The 22344-nt window shown below is 44.2% G+C and overlaps 2 protein-coding genes across 2 annotated transcripts; one reads left to right on the top strand and one right to left on the bottom strand.

Moving 5' to 3' along the window:
* Positions 1-4635: 4635 nt before the first annotated feature.
* LOC121273606 (zinc finger protein 229-like) lies at positions 4636-11301 on the bottom strand (the record flags this gene model as incomplete). Its single annotated transcript, XM_041180760.1, has 2 exons — positions 10471-11301; positions 4636-4995 (listed from the first exon to the last, which is right to left on the bottom strand). Coding segments are annotated over exons 1-2 (1191 nt in total), but the record flags the coding sequence as incomplete, so codon positions are not given.
* Positions 11302-19399: 8098 nt separating this feature from the next.
* Positions 19400-21694, top strand: LOC121273737 (zinc finger protein 664-like). The gene has a single exon (XM_041180891.1). It carries the CDS (start codon positions 19758-19760, stop codon positions 20283-20285), a length of 528 nt encoding a protein of 175 aa, XP_041036825.1. The 5' UTR covers positions 19400-19757; the 3' UTR covers positions 20286-21694.
* Positions 21695-22344: the final 650 nt, after the last annotated feature.

Here is a 22344-nt window from a genome sequence, read left to right as displayed (position 1 = left end):
ATTTAAATATAGCTTATTGGAAATTAAAAATTAAACCAGTGGCATTGGTGAAAGTGGCTGGTGTTTCTCCAGAGGCGGTTGTACCAAAGAGGGAAGCTTGTGAGAAATCAATACCTTCTAATGTATTTACCATGGGTGTAAATAGAGACATGAGGGATTATGAAGAATTTCTATTTGAAGGGGAAGTCACTCCAAAAAAGAATGTCAAAAGATTGTTATCCTGTGAGATGCTGGTTTAGCTCAGTGCAAAATATTTAGACTTCTCTTCAAAAAGTTCACTGAATAAAAATGTATTGGTACAGGGTATTGATGGGGAGTGTGTGAATATCCCATTGTGTAGAGTGAATTTAAACTATGCTTTAGTAACAGGCTCTGTTATTATTGGTGTTGTTTCTAAATTACTGATTATAGATGTAGATTTTATATTGGGGAATTATTGAGCGGGTGACATTGTTTTTCCACTCTCTGGTACTGTGATCACAGTTCAGAAGATGTTTCTAAAAGTAAAAAGCCCTCGCCTAATGGTGACCCAGTTAAGCAACAAACTGATACAAGTAAAGATACTGATGTATCCACCTTAGTACTGGACAGTGCAGAGTCAGGAAAAGTGTCTGAATCATTTCAAGATAAAAGTCCACCACAGAAGGGACTAAGTCCCCAAAGTAACCCTGAAGGGTTAATGACCCCTAACACTGAATTACATGTGGCTGCCAGTGCTGAGGCAGAACAAGATATAGGAGCAGCCAGAGTTCAGGCAAATGGACAGTTCACAAAAAGAAACATTTAAAACCCCAAAATGATCGGAATGAAGGAGTTTGTGAGCGATGTGGAAGATTCAAAAAGCTCGAATAAAGATGAAAGTCCAGAATGAAGAAGTTGTCGACATTGCTGGAAAGGAATGAAATAAAACTGGGTCTGAATGGGCACACCTTTAACAAGCCTTTGGGATGTTCCCAGGAACAGAAGTGAATGAACCTTGAAGATATCGTTAAGTATAAGGGAACTTGTGGGGAGAAGTTAAAACGTAGAACTGGGTTCATAGCATGAACTATAGTGTTAAGTTCACAGTGCTGGTTTTTAATATTGTTTTATTTTATATCTACAGTAAAGTTTGTTTTTGTTTAAAAACGTGGAATCTTGTGACACAATTCTTTCATTTAATCACTGGGTGTTCGAATTTCTCTTTAAAGGTTAACTGTCCAGACTGGGATTGTAACAATATGCACAAGCAATATTTCAAAATAAATCAAAGAGGAAAAAGTACGTTTTTCCTTCTTTTGTACAAAGCATTATTACATTTTAAGACATCCCTCTTCAAGGATCCCTAACAATTTCTTAGTTTGAGCACTTCTTTTTATGAAACAATCTGATAATTGATGACGAACAATGGAACTAATTGTAGTCCCTTCTAAAGCAGGAGGGCTATCGCCCAGCACAGAAGCTAATTTGAGATTTCTCCCACAGACCAACTGGTAGGGACTATACCCTCCAACCATCTGAATTCTTTACATGAATCGTCCTTGCCAGTGCAGTTGTCAACTTGCAGTTTGGCTGATCAGCTAAGATTTTCTGCAGCACTTCATCGATCACCACGTGATTCCTTTCACAGAGTCCATTGCTGAAAGGACTTTCAGCTGCGGTGTTCATGACCATAATGTTCATGTTTTCACACACGTCTCTAAACTCATCATTAGCAAATTTCCCCTCCATTATCAGTCAGAAACTTAGCTGGTGACCCAGGTCCATTCTCTATCCATCTCTCCATGACTTGGTCTATAATCTCCCATTTGTCCTTGCCGTGTATTATTGGAGAAAGACTAAATCGGTTACCATATCTATAAAGTGTAGAATGAAAATATTTCTGTCTTTGTCCCATCCCTTTAGATCCATGGCAACTACCTGGTTAAAGTCACGCGCCAAGGGAAGGTTTACAATAGGATGTGACAGTGTCCTCCCACACTTTTTACCCATTTCACACTTTGCACTAATCTCTTCTATAAGCCTCGTATTCTCTTCATCAACCACCCCTGCATCTTTTAGCAGGATTTGTAATCTTTGACGGCAAGGATGAACAAATTGTCTGTGTCGCTTTAACAGTTTGCTTTTTTTCTCTCTGATTCTTATCACCTGATTCCATTAATCCTTCTCAAACACGCTGATTAGAAACATCAGGTATTGTTTATGTCCTGATTGAATCAACTGGGGATCACACCAATGAGACCCCTAATTGCTCTGACAGTGGGAGCGGCTTTAAAAACACTGCAGAACTGATGTTCCACCAGCGCATTCGTACTGAGGGGAGACTGTTCATCTGCTCTCACTGTGCAAAGAGATTGAGAACATCATCCCACCGGCTGACACACGAGCGAGTTCACATCAGGGAGAGGCCATTCACCTGTGAGTGTGGAAAAGGATTCAGGTATTCATCCAACCTGCTGAGGCACAAGTGCAGTGACACCAATTGGAGACGTTTTAAATGCTCTGACTGTGGGTGTAAATAGAATCAATTGATGTTAAGTATTTTCAAGTTGAGGGCATTTATTGGATGGAGCACATGTAAAGAGACCCTTACTGACATGGAGTGAAGTCGAGTCAGGAGGTATACACCTGTAAATGTTTCACTCAGTGAATAAATCTATACCAAGTAAAGATTGGACCCAATTTCTTCCTTCACCGTCAGGCTGTCAGATTTAAAAGATTTAAAAGATTATCAGGCTGTCAGGATTATAACATGGTAATAGAGAATGCTTGTCTTTCACTGGAGGTGGGAAACTAAAGGGAAAATAAAATTTCAGTCTCACAGTTGCCTTAAAAGGTGTGTCCCCACAGTTTCCTGTGAACAATGTTTGTGTCTGTGAATGTGGATATCTCACTCTTGCAGTGAGTGAGTCAATGTAAAATCACCCAGCAGCAAAACCTTTTGACTTCAAAGAAAGGGTTAGTTTATTTCACACCGCTGCTCTGGAAGTTACTTATACACACACACACACACACACACACACACAAACATACACACACAGCCACACACACACATATACATACACAAAGATTAATTACAGATGAAGATAAAACAATACTTATAAAAAGTGAATCAGTTCAGTCTCTGTTGTTTGGTGCAGGCCTGGGACTGTTGAAGTCGAGCTGTTACATTGTCTGATGGGAAGGGTTTGAGGTTGTGCGATTGCCTCCGCCGCTGTGATGCCTTCCATTGTTGAATGGCCAGAGGTTGCTTTCAGAGGTCAGCTTAGTAAATGGAGTCAGGTTCACAGGGAGGAGAGAAGGTTACTTGTTTCTGGTTGTCCAGATGTGGCATTTTCAAACTGCCCAGTTACTGACAGCAGAGCCCTTGGCTGTTTCTGGATCTCTTTCTCTGTCTCTCTCCCCCTGTTGAGAAGCAGCTTCCTCTCTGCTGCTCTGAAGCTGTTTCACGATGGATCTGTGTCTCGGCAGCTTGCTCTGCCTTTTCTATTCTTGACGGCAGGCAAACCAGGATGGCCGCTGTGTCAAAACCCCGAACCAGGTTCCCAATGAGACGAGTGGTGATTCCATTCCAGCTCTGAATTCCCAAATGCCTTTCAAGTTTGGGCCTCCATTGTTCTTGAAGGGAAACCATCAAGTCGATGGATCTTAATGATACTTGTAGAAATGCTCATTGAATTTCAAACATCTATTTTTGGAGTTATGTCAGAGAATGTTTTTGTCTCTTGGGAAGTGGTTCCAACCGGAATCCACATTCTGAAAACAGTCTTTCAACTCAGTCCAAAGTTTAAAAATGTAACCTTGAAAAGAGTTTGTTACAAATCAGCAACATCATAACTGCACATTTTAACATTTTAATTTTTAAAGTATTTTCCCTTCCCTTTGCCCCTGACAATGGCACCTGCTTTAAGTTGACCGGTGCATTGAAATATTTTAAAGTAAATATTATATATTTAACAATAACAAACCATAACTTAAATAAATAAATAAATATTTTGATCAATCTTCTCTCTGTGAGGATTCCACTGCCTTCTTGAGCTGACTTTGGACATACCGACTGCTTTTTCCCACTCGGCTCCCACAGCTTCTTCACAGTTCTGTCCAAGCTCACTGTTCACACTGACTGCTTTCTGCCACAAGACTAACTGCCTTTCACCATAGGAGATTTCTTCCTCTAGCCGCAGCCAGACAAATCTCCCCTCACCAGCTCCAAGTGAACTTCAAACTACACAAGACCAAATCTGCAACTTCCACTGTGAGAAACATCCAGATAAATGAAACAAAAGAACCTTCGAACCCCCATAGCCCATCTCCATGGCAACACGGCATGTTTTGGGAGGTTCCAAACAGAAACGCTAACTAAATATATTCTACCTTCAAAACACCCTCTCATTCTGTGATCCATGTGAAATATGAAAAAAGATTTTCACTACAACTTTCAAAGAGAATCAGCCACTGGAAACAAAATTGTGAGACCGGCCAATCCAGCAGAAAGAAACCCTCCGACCCTCCCACTTCACCAAGTGTCAGAATGAACATGGTTCAGTCCTGGATGACATTAACAGCAGCAATCCAGCCCCAGAAATCACTTGTGAACTCGCTGATGTTTCTGCAGGCATATTGAGTGAATCCCTTCCCACAATCAGAGCAGGTGAAGGGCCTCTCTCCAGTGTGAAGTCGCCGGTCAGTCAGCAGGTTTGAGAACTGAGTGAATCCCTTCCCACACTCAGAGCAGGGGAATGGTTTCTCCCCGGTGTGAACTCGCTGGTGTATCAGCAGATGTGATGAATCACAGAATCCCTTTCTACACTTAGAGCAGGTGAACGGCCTCTCTCCAGTGTGAACTTGTTGGTGCTTCCACAGGTTGGATGGATCAGTGAATCCCTTGCAACACTCAGAGCAAGAGAACGGTCTCTCCCCAGTGTGAACTCGCTGGTGTGTCTGCAGGCTGGAGAACTGAGTGAATCCCTTCCCACACTCGGAGCAGGTGAACGGACTCTCCCCAGTGTGAACTCGCTGGTGTGTCTGAGCCAACCTTTCCAGAGTCTGCACCCTCCCTGGATTCACTTCCTTTCCCTTCAATTCCTCCAAGTCAACAATTTGCCCCCAGAATGAGAAAAGAAATGGAAAGGGGGAGAAAAGAAAGTGTTTTACTCACAGATGTTGGACACAGGAAGAAGTTTTAGTCTGTGTGAAGCTCAATCTTCATTCACACAAAGCCCGCGCTCTGATTGGCTGGAGGACCAGAGTCCTTCCAGTCTTCCAACTGTCCCAATGGTCAGTCCCTCAGCATGACGGGAAGGGGGCTGGCTCACCCTTGCACATGCGCAACTTCCCCTCTCCCAAGTTTTCCGAGCGGCTTCTCGCTCTGGCCAGAGCCGTCAGCCAGTTGCCTCGAAACCTTGGCTCGATGAGGGGGAGGTGGAGGGGGAACAATGGGTGGGGGCGGGGATCCCGTGTCCGCGCGCCTGGCCTGCAGACTGGAACCCGAGGACGTCACCGCGGAGCGGAGTGATTCCTATTGGCTGATTCAGGCAGGGTCCCAATGTGGACATCACAATGCGGAAGTTAGACAATGAGCTTCAGACTAAAACCTCCTCCTCTGGGCAACATCTATGAGGAAATCAATGTTTTCCCCTTTCCATTTCTTTTCTCATTCTGAGGGAAATTGTTGACTTGCAGGAACTGAAGGGAAAGGAAGTGAATCCAGGGAGGGTGCAGACTCTGGAAAGGTTGGCCCAGGTCTCTCTCTCTCTTAAAGACATTGACATCCTTTGCTCCCTCAGCTTGACACATTTATTTGTCTGGCAAAAAGGATAGTCTCTTTGAGCCTGAGAGTGCACATTTCCACTGAAATGATCTGCAAAAGCTGATCAAATACATTTTATCCTGTACAGTAAATCATGCTTTTCTTACCACTACAGATAGATCTAAAATAAATACATTTGTCTCTGTTCCATTGAGTCTGCAGCACAGGGCCAGGCCAGTTGGCTCAATTAGTTTCTGTCAGTATTTATGTTCCACATGAGCTTCCACCCACCTCTCTTCATCTCCCCCATCAGCATATCCTTCTATTCCTTTCTCCCTCATGTATGTGTCTAGCTTTCCCTTAAATGTATTCATACTATTCACCTCAACCACTCGCTATGGTAGTGAGTTCCACATTCTCACCACTCGCTGGGTAGAAGTTTCTCATGAAATCCCTATTGGACTTTTGAACCCCTTCATAATCTTAAAGACTTCCATCAGGTCCCCCTTCAGTCATCTCTGGTGCTGCTCTTCAGGACTAATTCTGCTTCCCTCCGGTGTCAGAGTCCAGACTCAGGTTGCACTTGCATTTTATCTGCAGCTTTCATGTGAAGCAAAACCATGACCAGGTACTTGCTCCACAGGGAATGGGCTGTAAACCTATCCCACACCCTGCTCGCACAACATGCTGCTACTCTTGCATCTTGTTCGTCTATTCCTCGCACCCAAGAAGCAGGAGCAGCTGCAACATCATTAATCAGCTGAGAATTGTAGAAAATCCATTGTCGACTCTGTAGGATATCGGATTTCAAACTGGCCTCTGGGATCTCAGAGGGTTTCACAGGGTCACCAGAGCTGGGATCCGATTTAGTACAAGCGGGGAGCACTGCATCTTGTGAGTTCCACAATCTATATTTTCGGTACTTACTGACTCATTATCTATTTCAGTCGATGTTTGCTGATTTAAATATGAAAACATTCTGCAATGTAAGTGGCATTTCCGATTAGCTAACTGCCTTTGGAGAATGTGTCAGGATTGACGGGGTCTCTCCCACATAGTGAATCATAATAAAGCAGCCCTGCTGGATTGGTGGCCCATCCACCACCCACACACAGTAGCAGCCTGTGTGTACCATCCACAAGATGCACTGCAGCAACTCACCAAGGCTCCTTAGACAGCACCTTCCAAACCCACGACCTCTACCATCTAGAAGGACAAGGGCAGCAGACGCATGGGAACACCACCACCTGCAAGTTCCCCTCCAAGCCACTCACCATCCTGTTCATATCCCCGTTCATTCACTGTCGCTGGCTCAAAATCCTGAAACTCTCTCCCTAACAGTGCTGTGGGTGTACCTACACCACATGACTGCAGTGATTCAAGAAATGGCTCACACCACCTTCTTAAGGGTAATTAGGGATGTGCAATAAATGCTGGCCCAGCCAGCAACGCCCACATTCCATTAAAGAACAGAAAGAGTCTTTGGTTCCGATTGGCTCCCCATGACAAACAAGAACAAACAGGCCACACTGCCTCATTCAGTAACTTGAAAACACCCATTATCTGTTTACCTCTTCCTGAGCCTGACTGGCTTCTGCTGCCTCGCTCTCTGTGGAGATTCTCACCGACCATTTCTGGTCAATTTCCTCGCCAGACACCAAACTAGAATGTTAACATCCGAGTCGGGACTGTTCATGTTTAAAGAGAAATCTGAACAGCCAGTGATTAACTTAGGCCACAAAATTTCATTTTTTTAAATGAAAATGAACTTTACTGTATATATAAAAAAACTGAACAAAGTAAGCACTCTACCTGAAAACTATAGTTTATATCTACGTGAGCTGTGAATCCAGTTTTCTTTTTAATCCCTCCCCAAGAGTTCCCTTATCTTACAAAATGTTGAAGGCTCATTCACTTTCTTTAGGTACCAGCCCAAAGGTATGCCACAGCCCTCTGGCATTTACTTTGATTTGTCCCCAGTTTCCCAATCTGGCACTCAGACTTGCAGCGCTTTCTCTCTGTGAGGATTCCACTGCCTTCTTGAGCTGACTTTGGACAGACCAACTGCTTTTTCCCAGTCGGCTCCCACAGCTTCTTCACAGCTCTGTCCAAACTCACTGTTCAAGCCGACTGCTTTCTGCCACAAGGCCAAATGCCTTTCACCATAGGGACCCCTGGAGATTTCTTCCTCCAGCTTCAAGCTCGGCAAATCTTCCAGCCTCTTTTCCCCTCACACAAACTCCAAGTGAGCTGCAGCCTCCACAAGACCAACAACTCATTCTTATGTTGGTCAAAATCTTCTTTGGCCACTTTCAGAATATCACTCAGATGCTTTTTATGATCAAGCAGAAAGGTTTGGTATTCTTAAGATAAAAGCAAATTACTGCAGATGCTGGAAATTCAGAGAAGAGTCATACGGACTCGAAATGTTAACTCTGTTTCCCTCTCCACGGATGCTGCCAGACCTGCTGAGTTTTTCCAGCATTTTCTGTTTTCATTTCAGGTTTGATATTCTTGTTTGGTCTGATCATGAAACAATTTGTAATCTTTCAGTTTTTCCCCATTCCACTGAGGATGAATTTTATTTAACTCTCTGTGAATGATGTCGACAGCTTCCTCATTTTGAACTTTGATTTTTCTTTCTAATACTTTGAGTTTTCCATGCAATTCACAAATTCTGCGTCTCCTTTAGCCGCTCTGGCTTTGTAGCAACTTTCTTTAACGAGATAAAATATCCCCCAATTCTGTCATCAGTGAAATGAGGCAATAGGCCAAGATTCTTTGTCAAATCAAAACTCGGAGTGGGACTCGACTCCTCATGTGAACTATTAGGTTCTCTTTCACCACCTAAATTAAGCTTTTCTTTAGCCAGTTCAAAGTTTCCAGTTTGTTTAGAACATAAGAATTAGGAGCAGGAGAAGGCAATTCAGCCCTTCGAGCCCACCCCGCCGTTCTTTACGATCGTGGCTGATTTCATTTTGGCCTCACACCAATTTCCCACCCTCTTCCCATAACCTTTCAACCCATTACTAATTAACAATCTACCTATCTCCTCCTTAGATTTATTCAGCGTCCTGGCATCCACTGCACTCTGAGGTAGTGAATTCCATAGATTCATGGCCCTTTGAGAAAAGTAATTCCTCCTCATCTCTGATTTAAATCTACACCCCTTTAGCCTAAAACTATGGCCTCTCATTCTAGAATGCCCCAGAAGGGGAAACATCTGCTCCATGTCGACTTTGTCTATCCCCTTTAGCATCATATATACCTCAATTAGATCTCCTCTCATCCTTCTAAAGTCTAGCGAGTATAGGCCTAAACTGCTCAATCTCTCCTCATAAGACAAGCCCCACATCTCTGGAATCAATCTAGTGAACCTCCTCTGACCCGCCTCCAGTGCAACTACATCCTTCCTCAAGTAAGGGGACCAAAACTGTGCACACTACTCCAGGTGCAGTCTCACCAATGCCTTGTACAGTTGCAACAACACTTCCCTATTTTTATACTCTATTCCTTTAGCAATAAATGCCAAAATTCCATTTGCCTTCCTTATTACCTGCTGTACCTGCATACTAACTTTCAGCAACTCATGCACGAGGACACCCAGATCCCTCTGCACTGAAGCATTCTGAAGTTTCTCTCCATTTAAATAATAAGTCGCCTTTTTATTCTTCTGACCAAAATGGATAACCTCACAGTTATCTACATTAAACTCCATCTACCAAATTCTGGCCCATTCACCTAACCTGCCCTCTCTTTGAAGCTCCCAGTCTCTTTCCTTCTCTTTCCTCCCTTTCTGTATCCACTGGAGGTTAGAAGAATGAGAGGTGATCTTATTGAAACATATAAGATCCTGAGGGGATTTGACAGGGTGGACGCTGAAAGAATGTTTCCCTTTGTGGGAGAGACTAGAACGAGAGGACACAGTTTAAATATAAAGAGGTCTCCCATTTAAGATGGCGATGAGGAGAATTTTTCTCTCTCGGAGGGTCATTAGTTTGTGGAATTTACTTCCACAGAAATTAGCGGAAGCAGGGTCATTGAGTATAGTTAAGGTTGAGTGAGAAAGATTCCTCATTGACAAGGGAGACGAAGGTCATAGCTTTTAGACAGTGAAGTAGAATTGAGACACAATCAGATCAGCCATGATCTTATTGAATGGCAGAGCAGACTCAAAGTTCCGAATAGCCCACTCCTGCTCCTCATTCATATGTTTGTTATGTATGACTACTTTCTGCCACAGGACTAACTGTCTTTCTGGGTGAGGGTCACTCATATTTCTTCCTCCAACTCCAAGTGAGGCAAATCTTCCAGCTTCTTTTCCACCCTCACCAACACTGAGTGAGTTGCAAAGTACCCAAGACCAAATCTGTGACTGTCTTCTCTGAGAAACACCCAGATAAATTAAACAAAAGGACCTTCTAACCCCCATAGCCCATCTTCATGGCAAAGTGGCATGTTTCAGGAGGTTCCAAACTGAAATGCAAACTAAACATTGATGATTTTCAAAACACCCTTTCATTCAGTGATCAATATGAAATATGAAACCAAGTATTTGCAACATGGCTCAAAGAGCATCAACCGCTGGAAGCAAAGTCGTGAGACCAGCCAGTCCAGCAGAAAGAAACCCTCCGACCTTCCCACTTCACCCTCCCGCACCATCAGAATGAACATGGTTCAGTCCTGGATGTGATTAACAGCAGCAATAACAGCAGAATCCAACCCTGGAATCACTTGTGAACACGTTGGTGTCTCTGCAGGCTGGATAACTGAGTGAATCCTTTCCCACACTGAGAGCAGGTGAATGGCCTCTCCCTGGTGTGAACTCGCTGGTGTGTTTGCAGGCTGGATAACTGAGTGAATCCCTTCCCACACTGACAGCAGGGAAATGGCCTCTCCCCAGTGTGAACTCGCTGGTGTCTCAGCAGGATGGATGAATCAGAGAATCCCTTCCCACATTCAGAGCAGGTGAACGGCCTCTCCCCGGTGTGAACTCGCTGGTGTGTCAGCATCTTGGATAGCTGAGTGAATCCCTTCCCACACACAGGGCAGGTGAACGGTCTCTCCCCAGTGTGAACTCGCTGGTGTGTCTGCAGGTTGGATGACCGACTGAATCCTTTCCCACAATCAGAGCAGGTGAATGGCTTCTCTCCAGTGTGAACTCGCTGGTGAGTGAGGAGAGTGGATGAATCACTAAATCCCTTCCCACACACAGAGCAGTTGAATGGTCTCTCTCCAGTGTGAAATCGACGGTGTGTCACCAGGCTTGATAACCGACTGAATCTCTTTCTACACATGGAGCAGGTGAATGGCCTCTCCCCGGTGTGAACTCGCTGGTGTGTCTGCAGGTTGGATAACTGAGTGAATCCACTCCCACACTCAGAGCAGGTGAATGGCCTCTCCCCAGTGTGAACCCGCTGGTGTGTCTGCAGGTTGGATAACTGAGTGAATCCCTTCCCACACTGAGAGCAGTTGAACGGCTTCTCCCCAGTGTGAACATGTTGATGAGTTTCCAGCACAGATTGGAACCGGAATCCTTTCTCACCATCCCCACATGTTGATGGTTTCTCCATGGTGCGGGTGTCCTTATTTCTTTGTATGTTTAATGATCAATTGAAGCCTCATCCACACACACATGTGTATGGTCTCTCCCTGCAGGGAATGGTGTATTAATTTTTCAGCCTGTGTAACTGGTGAAAGCTCTTTCCACAGTCGGTGTACTGGAACACTCTCACTCAGGTGTGTGCGTGTCTCAGTGCCTTTCCTGTTCCCCTGATGTTTAAAATCGTTTGAAGCAGACAAACAATTCTCCTTAGAGTTTCAATGACCGGTGATATTCAGCTCCTGATGAATTGAGTGATTCCATCAGATCACAACATGGTGCTTAGTTTGAGATATCTGACTTTAAATCCTCCCCTTCTAATATCCTGCAAAAGAAGTTGACAAAAGTCATCACTGTCAGTACAGGATAGAAATTCAGAACAGGCAATTCTAGTTGCTATGGAGCATTCTTTCCTCTCCCACTGCCCCAAAGCTGTAAATCTCTGACCCATACACTCTTCCTCTATTCTCACTCTGCTGTACGTAATATACACCCTCCCAATTGTCCTGAAGGTGCTGATTGATGCCAATTTTCCGACAGATCTGTGCTCACTGCTTCCAGTCCTGGGCACAGGGACCTGAAACTCTTTATGCAGGCTGCTAGCCTTTTGGTTTCTAAATTAATAGAATAAAAATGTGTGTAATGCTGTGCACTAGAACTGTGTTACTTGCTTGGAAATGGAGGGAGGATGCAAGAAAGAACTTTCTTTGGGAGCAAGTGGTGATGACCTTGAACTCGCTGCCTATGAGGCTGGTGGAAGTGGAGATGATCAATGGTTTCAAAATTCAATTTGATGGGCACTTGGAGGAAATAAACTTACAGGGGAATGGGGATATAGAGGGGGAATGGGACTGACTGGATTGCTCCACAGAGTCGGCAGGAAGTCTAGTGATGACTCCTAGACTGGAAATATATAATGTAGCTACAGTTCTATATAATAAGACTAGAAATAATAATAAATGAACTTTAATACAGAGCCATGAATAATTTATATAAAATATATACCTTATAACAAGACAAGACATATCTCTGTCCGATATTAATTTACTGTCCCCTTAAGTGTCAGCCACCTCCTGGGGAAACCACCCCTTTAATTGTGAACATTAGGAAAGAGACCATCCTTTTAGCCAGACAAATAAATGTGTCAAGCTGATGGAGCAAAGGATGTCAATGTCTTTAAGAGAGAGAGAGAGAGAGACCTGGGCCAACCTTTCCAGAGTCTGCACCCTCCCTGGATTCACTTCCTTTCCCTTCAGTTCCTGCAAGTCAACAATCTCCCCCCAGATTGAGAAAAGAAATGGAAAGGGGAGAAAAGAAAGTGTTTTACTCACAGATGTTGGACACAGGAGGAAGTTTTGGTCTGGGTGAAGCTCAATCTTCATTCACACAAAGCCCGCTCTCTCATTGGCTGGACGACCAAAGTCCTTCCGATTCTCCAACTCTACCTATTGTTCAATCTCCCGCATGAAGACAATGGGGCAGCGGAAGCCTTCGTTGGCGCGGGAGACCCTTTGACCCCCATGATGAGTTGAGCGGATGGCCAATGGGAAACTCCATTCTCTGCTCATGCGCAGCTTCCCATCTCCCTCGGATATGCGCAGTCCCGGGCCGCCCGCCCGCGTGGCGAATAGAGCGGTTTCCCCAGCGCGGGGGATTGTGGGCGCTACAACCGCCATTGCCCATCCGGAGCCCAGCTCCAAACCCCTGGGATTGGGATGGAAAGTGGGGGTGGGGGGTGGGGGGAGGGCACAGTGACCTCACCCTGACACAAAGTACATGTGGATAGATTTGGATTTGATTGTGACGTCCCCTTAGCAGTTTGTTAACTTCAGGTATAAAGATTTAGACACCTGGGTGACATATTGGGGAGGGCAATAGGTGAGTGTAAAACTGGACCCCAGAGTCAGCACCTTCAGGGGAAGAGAATTGGGGAAAAGGCAGGAGTAGGATAGTAAGATGAATTAGTGTTAAATTCAATAGGGAGGAGGGCTTGCATTGGGGGTGGCAGATGTTTATAATCTGAAGGAGGAGAAACATGTCTTAAGATAATTAGAATTGTCACTTCTGAATTTCTATCCTGTATTGACAGTGATGACTTGATAACGTCAACCCCGTTGCACCCATTCATAATCTTGAAGTCCTTTATCAGGTCAACCCTCAGCCTTGGCTTCCCCAGCCTGTTCGCTCTATCCTGTAACTTAAACACTCTCAGTTCTGTTATCATCCTTGTGAATCTTTCTTGCATCTTCTTGACGTCCTCTGTCACTTTAAAAGGGGTGTGTAATTAAAATTTAGGCTCAGTTTAATTTGGCTGCAGGCACCTAATTTCTTGATTCCAAACTGACCCTCGAAGAAACTTTAGTTCAAAGGAGACTTAAGTATCAGGCAAGACCAGACTCTGGAGTAGCAAATAATATTAATACATATTTAAAAGAAAAAGATTTGCTTACAAAATACACAAGCAACTTTCCCCACCTCAATTGGGCAACCACCTCAGGTAGAAGTGTGAATCTTCCTCAGGTTTCTGAACCAACAGCGATTTCCCACAATCCTGCCCCAGGGGTCTCTCAGTTTCTCCACGAATGGAGTCTAACTCACAAGACCAAGATGGTTCTTGAAACTCACTTTTAACACCTGAATTAACATTAACTCATCTCGAATCAGGCCTGTTGTCATTAGACAATTAGTCATTGTTGTTACTGGGTTAGTTTTATTGGATTTAATCCCTGCCATACATTGTTCCATGGAGCAGAACAATTGGACTGTTCAGGATCTTTATTTTTATCTGAGGTTAGACAATGTTATGGACCAAGATGGGAGGATTGCGCAGTTAATTCTAGTCCCACGTCTTCACAAGTCATAACAATAGTTTAAATGTTTAATTCACCTACAAAACAGGTCAATTGTTATCCTTTGATGCTGTTATTCCCAGCTGAATAAAACTGTAACCAGGCTTCTTTCAGTAAACACAAAAGATTGAATTATTATAAAACAAATTACTTTTTAAAAACAAGTGAATGAACTGGTTAACATACAGCTTGTACTTTGGAAGTGCAATGACTTGCCCCTTTTAAAAAAAATATTCGAACCCCCCCATACATACACACACACACACACAACAGGACAAAACAAACACAGTCCCCTGGAGAAGCTGGAGTATGGGAAAGTTTCTTTTAAAAGGATAGCATTTGAAGAGATCACAACACTGTTGACTTAACAGAATTCTGGTCACAATAGGTCTGGAGGTTCCTTCAGACGGATTTTTTGGTAAAACTGTCATTGATGACTCTTATTTGTCTGCAGACCTTAGGAAAACAGACACATTACCCTGATGGGACATTTTTGAGGAAGGTTTTCAGACAAAGGTGAGGCAGAGAGAGGGGAAGAGAGAGTATTTTTTGCAGCCTGTTTCTAGGGCACACACACACTCTCAGACTCAAGGTTCTAAAGGACTAAGATGTTCAAAGAATACTTCTCTTAGGCCAGATGTTTTTAAACCAATCGCCAAGAGTCTTCAGCCTGGCAACAGTGGTTCTTTGTTAATTTAGATGTACAAAGTAACTCTTCCCCCTCCAGGTGTTCCCGCTGGGTAGCTTAATTCGGCCGTGGTTTATTGAAGAGCAGCACATTCACGGCCCTGAATTAAAATTCCAGACTTTTAAAAATAACTCAGGAGGGAGAATGTCCAAAATTCATTGTTCTTCAAATTATCCAAAAACGGGCTCCTCACAACATGATCATGAATGGTTTACATCGAGTAATTAAAGATAAACTGTTTCCACTGACAAAAGGGTTGTTAACCAGAGGACACAGATTGAAGGTGATTGACATAAAAGCCAGAGGGGAAATGAGGAAGATAAATCTTTACACAGTGAGGTGTTGTGATCTGGAATGCACTGCCTGAAAGGCTGGTGGAAGCAGATTCAACAAAGGGAATTGGATAAATCCTGGAAGGGGACTAGTTTGCAGGGTTCATGGGGAAAGGGCAGGATAGTGGGAATAATTGAGTAGCTTTTTCAAGGAGCCAGCACAGGCACGATGGGCCGAATGGTCTCCTTCCGTTCTGTGAGTCTCTGTGATCACAGATAAATAAATGTGTGTCTGTAATATGTACAGTGACGTCAATAGTATCTGTAATTCTCTTTGTGACGTTTCAGAATTTTATCCCTTTCCTTGCAATTTAGTTTCAGACAAAGAGAACAAAAGCAAATCACTTTCAGTACATTGAACAGCCCCGATGTCTATTCTCAGCCAGCGTTACACAGGAGAAAAAGGGCTGGATTCTCAGACCAGCAAGTCAAGGCACCCTCTTTGAATGGCCACATCCCACGATGATTTCAGTGGCCTCTGAAGAGAAGCAGCCTCGGTCCACACTGGGAGTTCCTGCCCCACCCAGTCAGCTGGCTCATGCTGGCTCACGCTCCTGCTGGATGATCTGCCTGTGAGGAAAGGAGCGTGTCAGTTTAAAAATAAACCTGCATTTATATAGCGCCTTTCACAACCTCAGGGTTTCTCAATGCGTTTCACTGCCGATGAAGCTCTTTCTGAAGTGTAGGCACAACGGGAAACGTGGTAGCCAATTTGTGCACAGCAAAATCCCACAGTTGGCAATGTGATGATTACCATGTCACCTGTTTTTACTGATATTGATTAAAGGATAAATATTAGGCCCCAGGACTAGTCCCCCTCCAGTATTTATCCAATTCCCTTTGTTGAATCTGCTTCCACCAGCCTTTCAAGTATTGCATTCCAGATCACAACACCTCACTGTGTAAAGATTTATCTTCCTCATTTCCACTCTGGCTTTTCTGTCAATCACCTTCAATCTGTGTACTCTGGGGAACAACCCTTTTGTCAGTGGAAACAGTTTCTCTTTATTTACTCAATGTAAACCGTTCATGATCTTGATCACCTCTATCAAATCTCCTCTTAGCCTTCACTGCTCCAAGGAGAACAACTGCGGCCTCTCCTCTGTGTTCACATCACTGAAGTTCCTCATTCCTGTCCCCGTACTAAATCCCTGCACCCTTTCCAAGGCCTTGACATCCTTCCTGAATTATGGGGCCCATATATGGGGTTCATTTCTAGAGAAATAGCATTGAAAAGCAGAGAGATGATGTTTAACTTGTATCAAAGCTTGGTTAGACCACGCTTGGAATAGTGTGAAGTTTCTGGGTCCCCATAATAATAAAAGGGATAGAGAGGTGTAAGCTGACCTGGACAGTAGATTTTAGTTTAACTCGACCATCCTTAGGGAGTTTTTACACTACATTCACTGTATTAAGCTAACAGGGTCAAGATGGCATTTTATACTAACACTGGGCTAAAAAAAGCCATGTATTCTGAATCATCCTTTACATGTAATTAATCAAGAGTTACCGTGGAATTACTAACAAGCCAGAAACATACTGAAATAAGCAGTGAGACTCAATGTATAATTGAAGAATAAGTAATTAATCAAGTAGTTGTTAAGACTCGACAGAATGCTAATGTTCGAAGTTTAAAATATTAATTTGCTGCTGTAAACACTGTTCGTGACAACAGAGATCACTCCACTACAGTCCATGGCTGTCTTGGGCACCTGTAAGAGGATGAATGGAGGCTTCTCTAAACTCAGATATAAGAAAGGTTCTGAACAATCCCATTGTTCTGCTCCATGGAACAATGTATGGAAATGGTTAAATATAATCAAATTAACCCAGTGACAACAATAACCAATTGTCGAATGATGACAGACCTGATTCCAGATGAGGTTATTTTAATTCAAAGGTTAAAAGTTGCTTTTAAGAACTATCTTTGGTTTGCGAGTTGGATGCTAGCTGTGGAGGTACTGAGTAACTCCTGGGGCAGGATTGTAGGAAATCGCTGTTGGTTCAGGAACCTGAGGAAGATTCACACTTCTACCTGGGTTGTTGCCAAAATGAGGTGGGGAAAGTCGCTCATCTATTTCATGAGTATACCTATTTCTTTCAAATAAACACTGACATGATTTGTTATTTCAGAGTCCGGTCTTGCCTGATGGTTAAGTCTCTTTCAAATTAAAGCATTTGAGAGGGTCAATTTGAAACTTGAGGGGTTCAATTTGGAACCTAGTAATTAGGCGCCTGCAACCAATTTTATTTACATACCCCATTAACACTGACAGGGGGCCTCCAGAAGGTGCAAGAAAGATTCACAAGGATGATACCAGAACTGAGAGTGTTTCAGTTACAGGATGGATTGAACAGGTACGGAATATTTTGTCTAGAAAAGAGAAGGCTGAGGGCTGACCTGATAGAGGACTTTAAGGTTATGACAGGGTGTGATAGGGCTGATGTCATCAATTCATCACTGTCAGTACAGGTAGAAATTCAGAACTGACAATTCTAGTTGTCATGAAACAAGTTTCTCCCACTTAATCTAGAAATCTCTGTCCCCCGCAATTACCCACATTCTTATTGATTGTAATAGTACCTCATCCGACGATTCTCCTCCAGCTTTTCCACCAAATTATCCTCCCCTGAAGGTGCTGACTCTCGGGTTTAGTTTCACACTCACCCATTGCTCTCCCCAATATGTCAGCCAGATGTCTAAATCTTTACACTTGAAGTGAACAAACTGTTTTGCTTGTGGGGCGTCACAATCAAGTCCACGGACTATCCCCATGTACTTTTGACGCTGCGCCCCCCACCCCTACTTTCCATCCCAGTCCCAGGAATTTGGGCTCCTGATGAGTAATGGCGATCGCAACTCCCACAATCCCCTGCGCTGGGGAAACCGCTCTATCCACCTCGCGGGCGGGCGGTCCGGGAGTGCGCATGTCCAAGGGAGAGGGGAAGCTGCGCGTGTGCTGGGGAGACGATGGCCTGCCCTTGTGAGCCGACGGGTTTTCGGAAGGAATGCGCATGTGCGGGAGTGAGGTGGGGACCGGCACAAAGCCTGCGCTCTGATTGACCGGCGGGACCATTGTCGGTTCCGTCCCTCCAGCCTTTCCCATTGGACAACAGCTCAGCGCGGTGGGGTGGGGGGGGGGGGGTGGGCGGGAGGGCAAAGTCCCTCCCACGTGGGGTTTCGCCCTTCATTGCCTTCATGCGGGGAATTGACCAATGGGCAGTCTGCAGCACCGGAAGGACTCTAGTCCTCCAGCCAATCAGAGCGCGGGCTTTGTGTGAATGAAGATTGGACTTCACAGACTAAAACTTCCTCCTGTGTCCAACATCTGTGAGTAAAACACTTTCTTTTCTCCCCCTTTCCATTTCTTTTCTCATTCTGGGGGCAAATTGTTGACTTGCAGGAACTGAAGAGAAAGCAAGTGAATCCAGGGACGGTGCAGACTCTGGAAAGGTTGGCCCAGATCTCTCTCTCTTAAGGACATTGACATCCTTTGCTCCCTCAGCTTGACACATTTATTTGTCTGGCTAAAAGGATGGTCTCTTTCCTAATGTTCACAATTAAAGGGGTGGTTTCCCCAGGAGATGGCTGACATTTATGGGGGCAGTAAATTAATATTGGTCAGAGATATGTCTAGTGGAAGTTATTTATGGTTCATTAGTAACAGATATAGTCATTACAGCACAGAAGGAGCCCATTTAGCAATTCGAGTCCATGTTGACTCTCTGTAGAGCAACCCACTCAGCCCCATTCCCCCTCTATATCCCCGTTCCCCTGCAAGTTTATTTTCTTCAAGTGCCCATCCAATTTCATTTTAAAATCATGAATCGTCTCCACTTCCACCACCCTTGTTAGCAGCAAGTTCCAGATCATGGACAATCACTGCATAAAAAAATCTTCTTCAGATTCTCCCTGTCTCTCTGATCAGGAAATATTCTTATTTGACGCTTTTCACATCATGGACAGGAAGCAATGTGTTTGCATCTGTCGATCAGCACGAATCAGCCCCTTCAGGAGAATTGGGAGGGTGTATATTCAGGACAGCAGAATGAGAATCGAGGGAAAGTGTGTGGGACGGAGATTTACAGAGTTTGGGAACAAGAGAGGGAAGAATTTTCCATATAAAACTAGAATTGTCTGTTCTGAATTTCTATCCTGTACTGACAGATGATTTTTGTAAACACCTTTTACAGGTTATGAGAAGAGGAGGATTTTCAGACTGAAACCTCAAACCAAACATTGTGTCAAGATCTGATAGAGTCATCCAATTCATCAGGACCTGAATATCATCGGCCGTTGAATCTGGAAGGAGAAATGTTTGTCTGTTCTGCCTGCTCCAAAAGGGTTTCATCATCAGTGTGACTTGGTAACAACTGAGACACACACACCCAAGTGACGGTGTTCCAGTGAAATGAGTGTGGAAAGAGCTTTAACCAGTTACACAGCCTGAAAATATATCACACTATTCACAGCGGGGTGAGGCTGTGCACGTGTTCTGTGTGAGGACGAGGCTTCAACTGATCATCAAACCTGGAGAGTCGCAAGGACAACTGCTTCATGGAGAAGCTGTGGAAATGTGGGGACTGTGGGAAGGGTTTCCGGTTCCCGTCTGCGCTGGAAACTCATCGACGCATTCACGCTGGGGAGAGGCCGTTCACTTGCTCTATGTGTGGGAAGGGATTCACTGATTCATCCACCCTTCGGAAACACCAGCATGTTCACACTGGGGAGAGGCCGTTCACCTGCTCTGAGTGTGGGAAGGGATTCAGGGATTCATCCCACCTGTTGACACACCAGCGAGTTCACACCAAGGAGAGGCCATTCACCTGCTCGGAGTGTGGCAGGGGATTCAGTCATACATCCCACCTGCTGACACACCAGCGAGTTCACACGGGGGAGAGGCCATTCACCTGCTCTGTGTGTGGGAAGGGATTCAATCAGTCTTGCAACCTGGTGATGCACCAGCGGGTTCACACTGGGGAGAGGCCACTCACCTGCTCTTTGTGTGGAAAGCGATTCAATCACATCCAACCTGCTGAGACACCAGCGAGCTCACAGTGGAGAGAGGCCGTTCATCTGTTCTGAATGTGGGAAGGGATTCACTGATTCATCCAACCTGCTGAGACACCAGTGAGTTCACTCTGTGAGAGACCATTCACCTGCTCTGAGTGTGGGAAGGGATTCAGTCAGTTCTCGAGCCTGTGGAAACACCAGTGACCAATGGAGAAGCCAATCGCCTGCTCTGAGTGTGGGAACGGATTCTCTCAGTCACCACACCTGCTGACACTCCAGCGAGTTCACAAGTGATTACAGGGGTTGGATTCTGCTGTTATTGTTGCTGTTAATCACATCCAGGACTGAACCATGTTCATTCTGACAGTTGGTGAAGTGGGAGGGTCGGAGGGTTTCTTTCTGCTGGACTGGCCGATCTCACGACTTTGCTTCCAGTGGCTGATGCTCTTTGAGCCTTGGAGTGCCCGTTTCCAGTGAAATAATCCACAAAAGCTGATGAAGCACATTTATTTTATCCTGGTAGTAAATAGTGTTTTTCCTACCACTACAGGTAGATCTGAAATAAATGCATTTGTCTCTGTTCCATTGAGCCTCGAGGTTGGAGTGAGGATTTATGAGAATGACATGAGTCATCATTTAAATGGTGCATTCTCCAAGGCAATGCATCCACCAATCAGAGTTCATTTGCCAACCAATCAGTACTGTCCTCTCATGTGAAGTATAAATTATTGTTCCCTTTCCAGTTGGTATTCTTGCGAATGTTCTGTTGAGTGCAAGATGAAAAACTTCGATGTCTCTTTTTTCCGCAATTACTGTTTTAATTAACAAACAGTAACATATGATTGAATAAGTAGTGAGCCATAATTGAGTTACAGTTAATGAATCAAGAATGAATCAGTAGTTATGGTAAAAGACTGAGCTTTATTTGCTGTATAAATGTAAAAGCTTAATTGCTGTGTATGTAAAGAATGTGCAATGAAGATAAATGTACTGACAAGAGAGACCTTCTCGCTCTGATTGTCCTCAACATTTGATTCTGTATGAATAAGGGATTGGATAGAATCAGATAAAAGGATAGTGAAACAGTTCTATTGTATTCCTGTCTAAGATAATGAGAGGAGGTGGTGTAAGTAATTGAGGATCCAATTAATTTAACTAGTAACCAAATTGACTAAACGTCATGTTGCAACAGGCCCAACTCTGGCGTGAGGTCATGGTCACTTTGGGGATAAAAGTAGAGGTTCTGAAGGTCTTCCTTGCTGGCCAAGTACTGAAGACTCCCGAGGCTGAGTTCCAAGGAAATTACTGTCAGAGAAGGAGCCAGACTCCCGAGGGCGAATTCCACAAGAATTACTGTCAAAGAAGGGGCCAGAGAGGGTTACGCTTCTACAGACTGATCACCCACATGAAGTTGTAAAAGTCAATGTCTTAAAGTTGTGAAGTAAACATTTTTCTTTTAATAAGTTTCTTTTTAAATTTACTACCCAGAGAATTCTGCCTTTTCCTTAATTGGTTGAAGTCTTGTCTGAACCAAAGTGAATTTATTAAATGGTAAGTTGGGGGCGGCTGAAATCAATTAAGTTGCAGGTAACAAGATCAGGTAACATCAATCTTAAATTTTAAAATGTGCATTTATATAGCGTCTTTCACAACCACAGGATGTCCCAAAGTGCTTTACAGCCAATGAGGTACTTTTGAAGGGCAGTCACTGTTGTAATGTAGGAAACTCGGCAGCCAATTTACACACAGCAAGATCCCACAACAGCAATGTGATACTGACCAGATGATCTGTTTTTAGTGATGTTGATTGATAAACATTGGCCACGACACCAGGGTTAACTCCCCAGCTCTTCTTCAAAATAGTGGCCATGGGAACTTCGTTGTCCACCTGAAGCAGCAGACAGGGCCCTTAGGTTAGCACCTCGTCCAAAAGACAGCAGCTCTGACAGTGCAGCACTCCCTCAGTGCTGGCACTTGGAATGTTGGATGTGATTTCTGTCCTCAGGTCCCTGGACTAGGACTTAAATCAATAACCTTCTGACTCAGAGCTGGGAGTGTGATCCACTGAGCCACGGCTAACACAATAGACAGTGCAATGTTAGAAAGGGAAATTAACCCTTTATAATCCCGC

Source organism: Carcharodon carcharias (genome assembly GCF_017639515.1).
Source record: "Carcharodon carcharias isolate sCarCar2 chromosome 27 unlocalized genomic scaffold, sCarCar2.pri SUPER_27_unloc_1, whole genome shotgun sequence".
Lineage (NCBI taxonomy): Eukaryota > Metazoa > Chordata > Chondrichthyes > Lamniformes > Lamnidae > Carcharodon > Carcharodon carcharias.
Note: the sequence above shows the minus strand (reverse complement) of the source record. Positions and strands in the feature narration are given on the sequence as shown.

Excerpts from the sequence above, each read along its gene's own strand:
- LOC121273737 (XM_041180891.1), top strand. The coding sequence starts at position 19,758 with ATGGAGAAGCTGTGGAAATGTGGGGACTGTGGGAAGGGTTTCCGGTTC.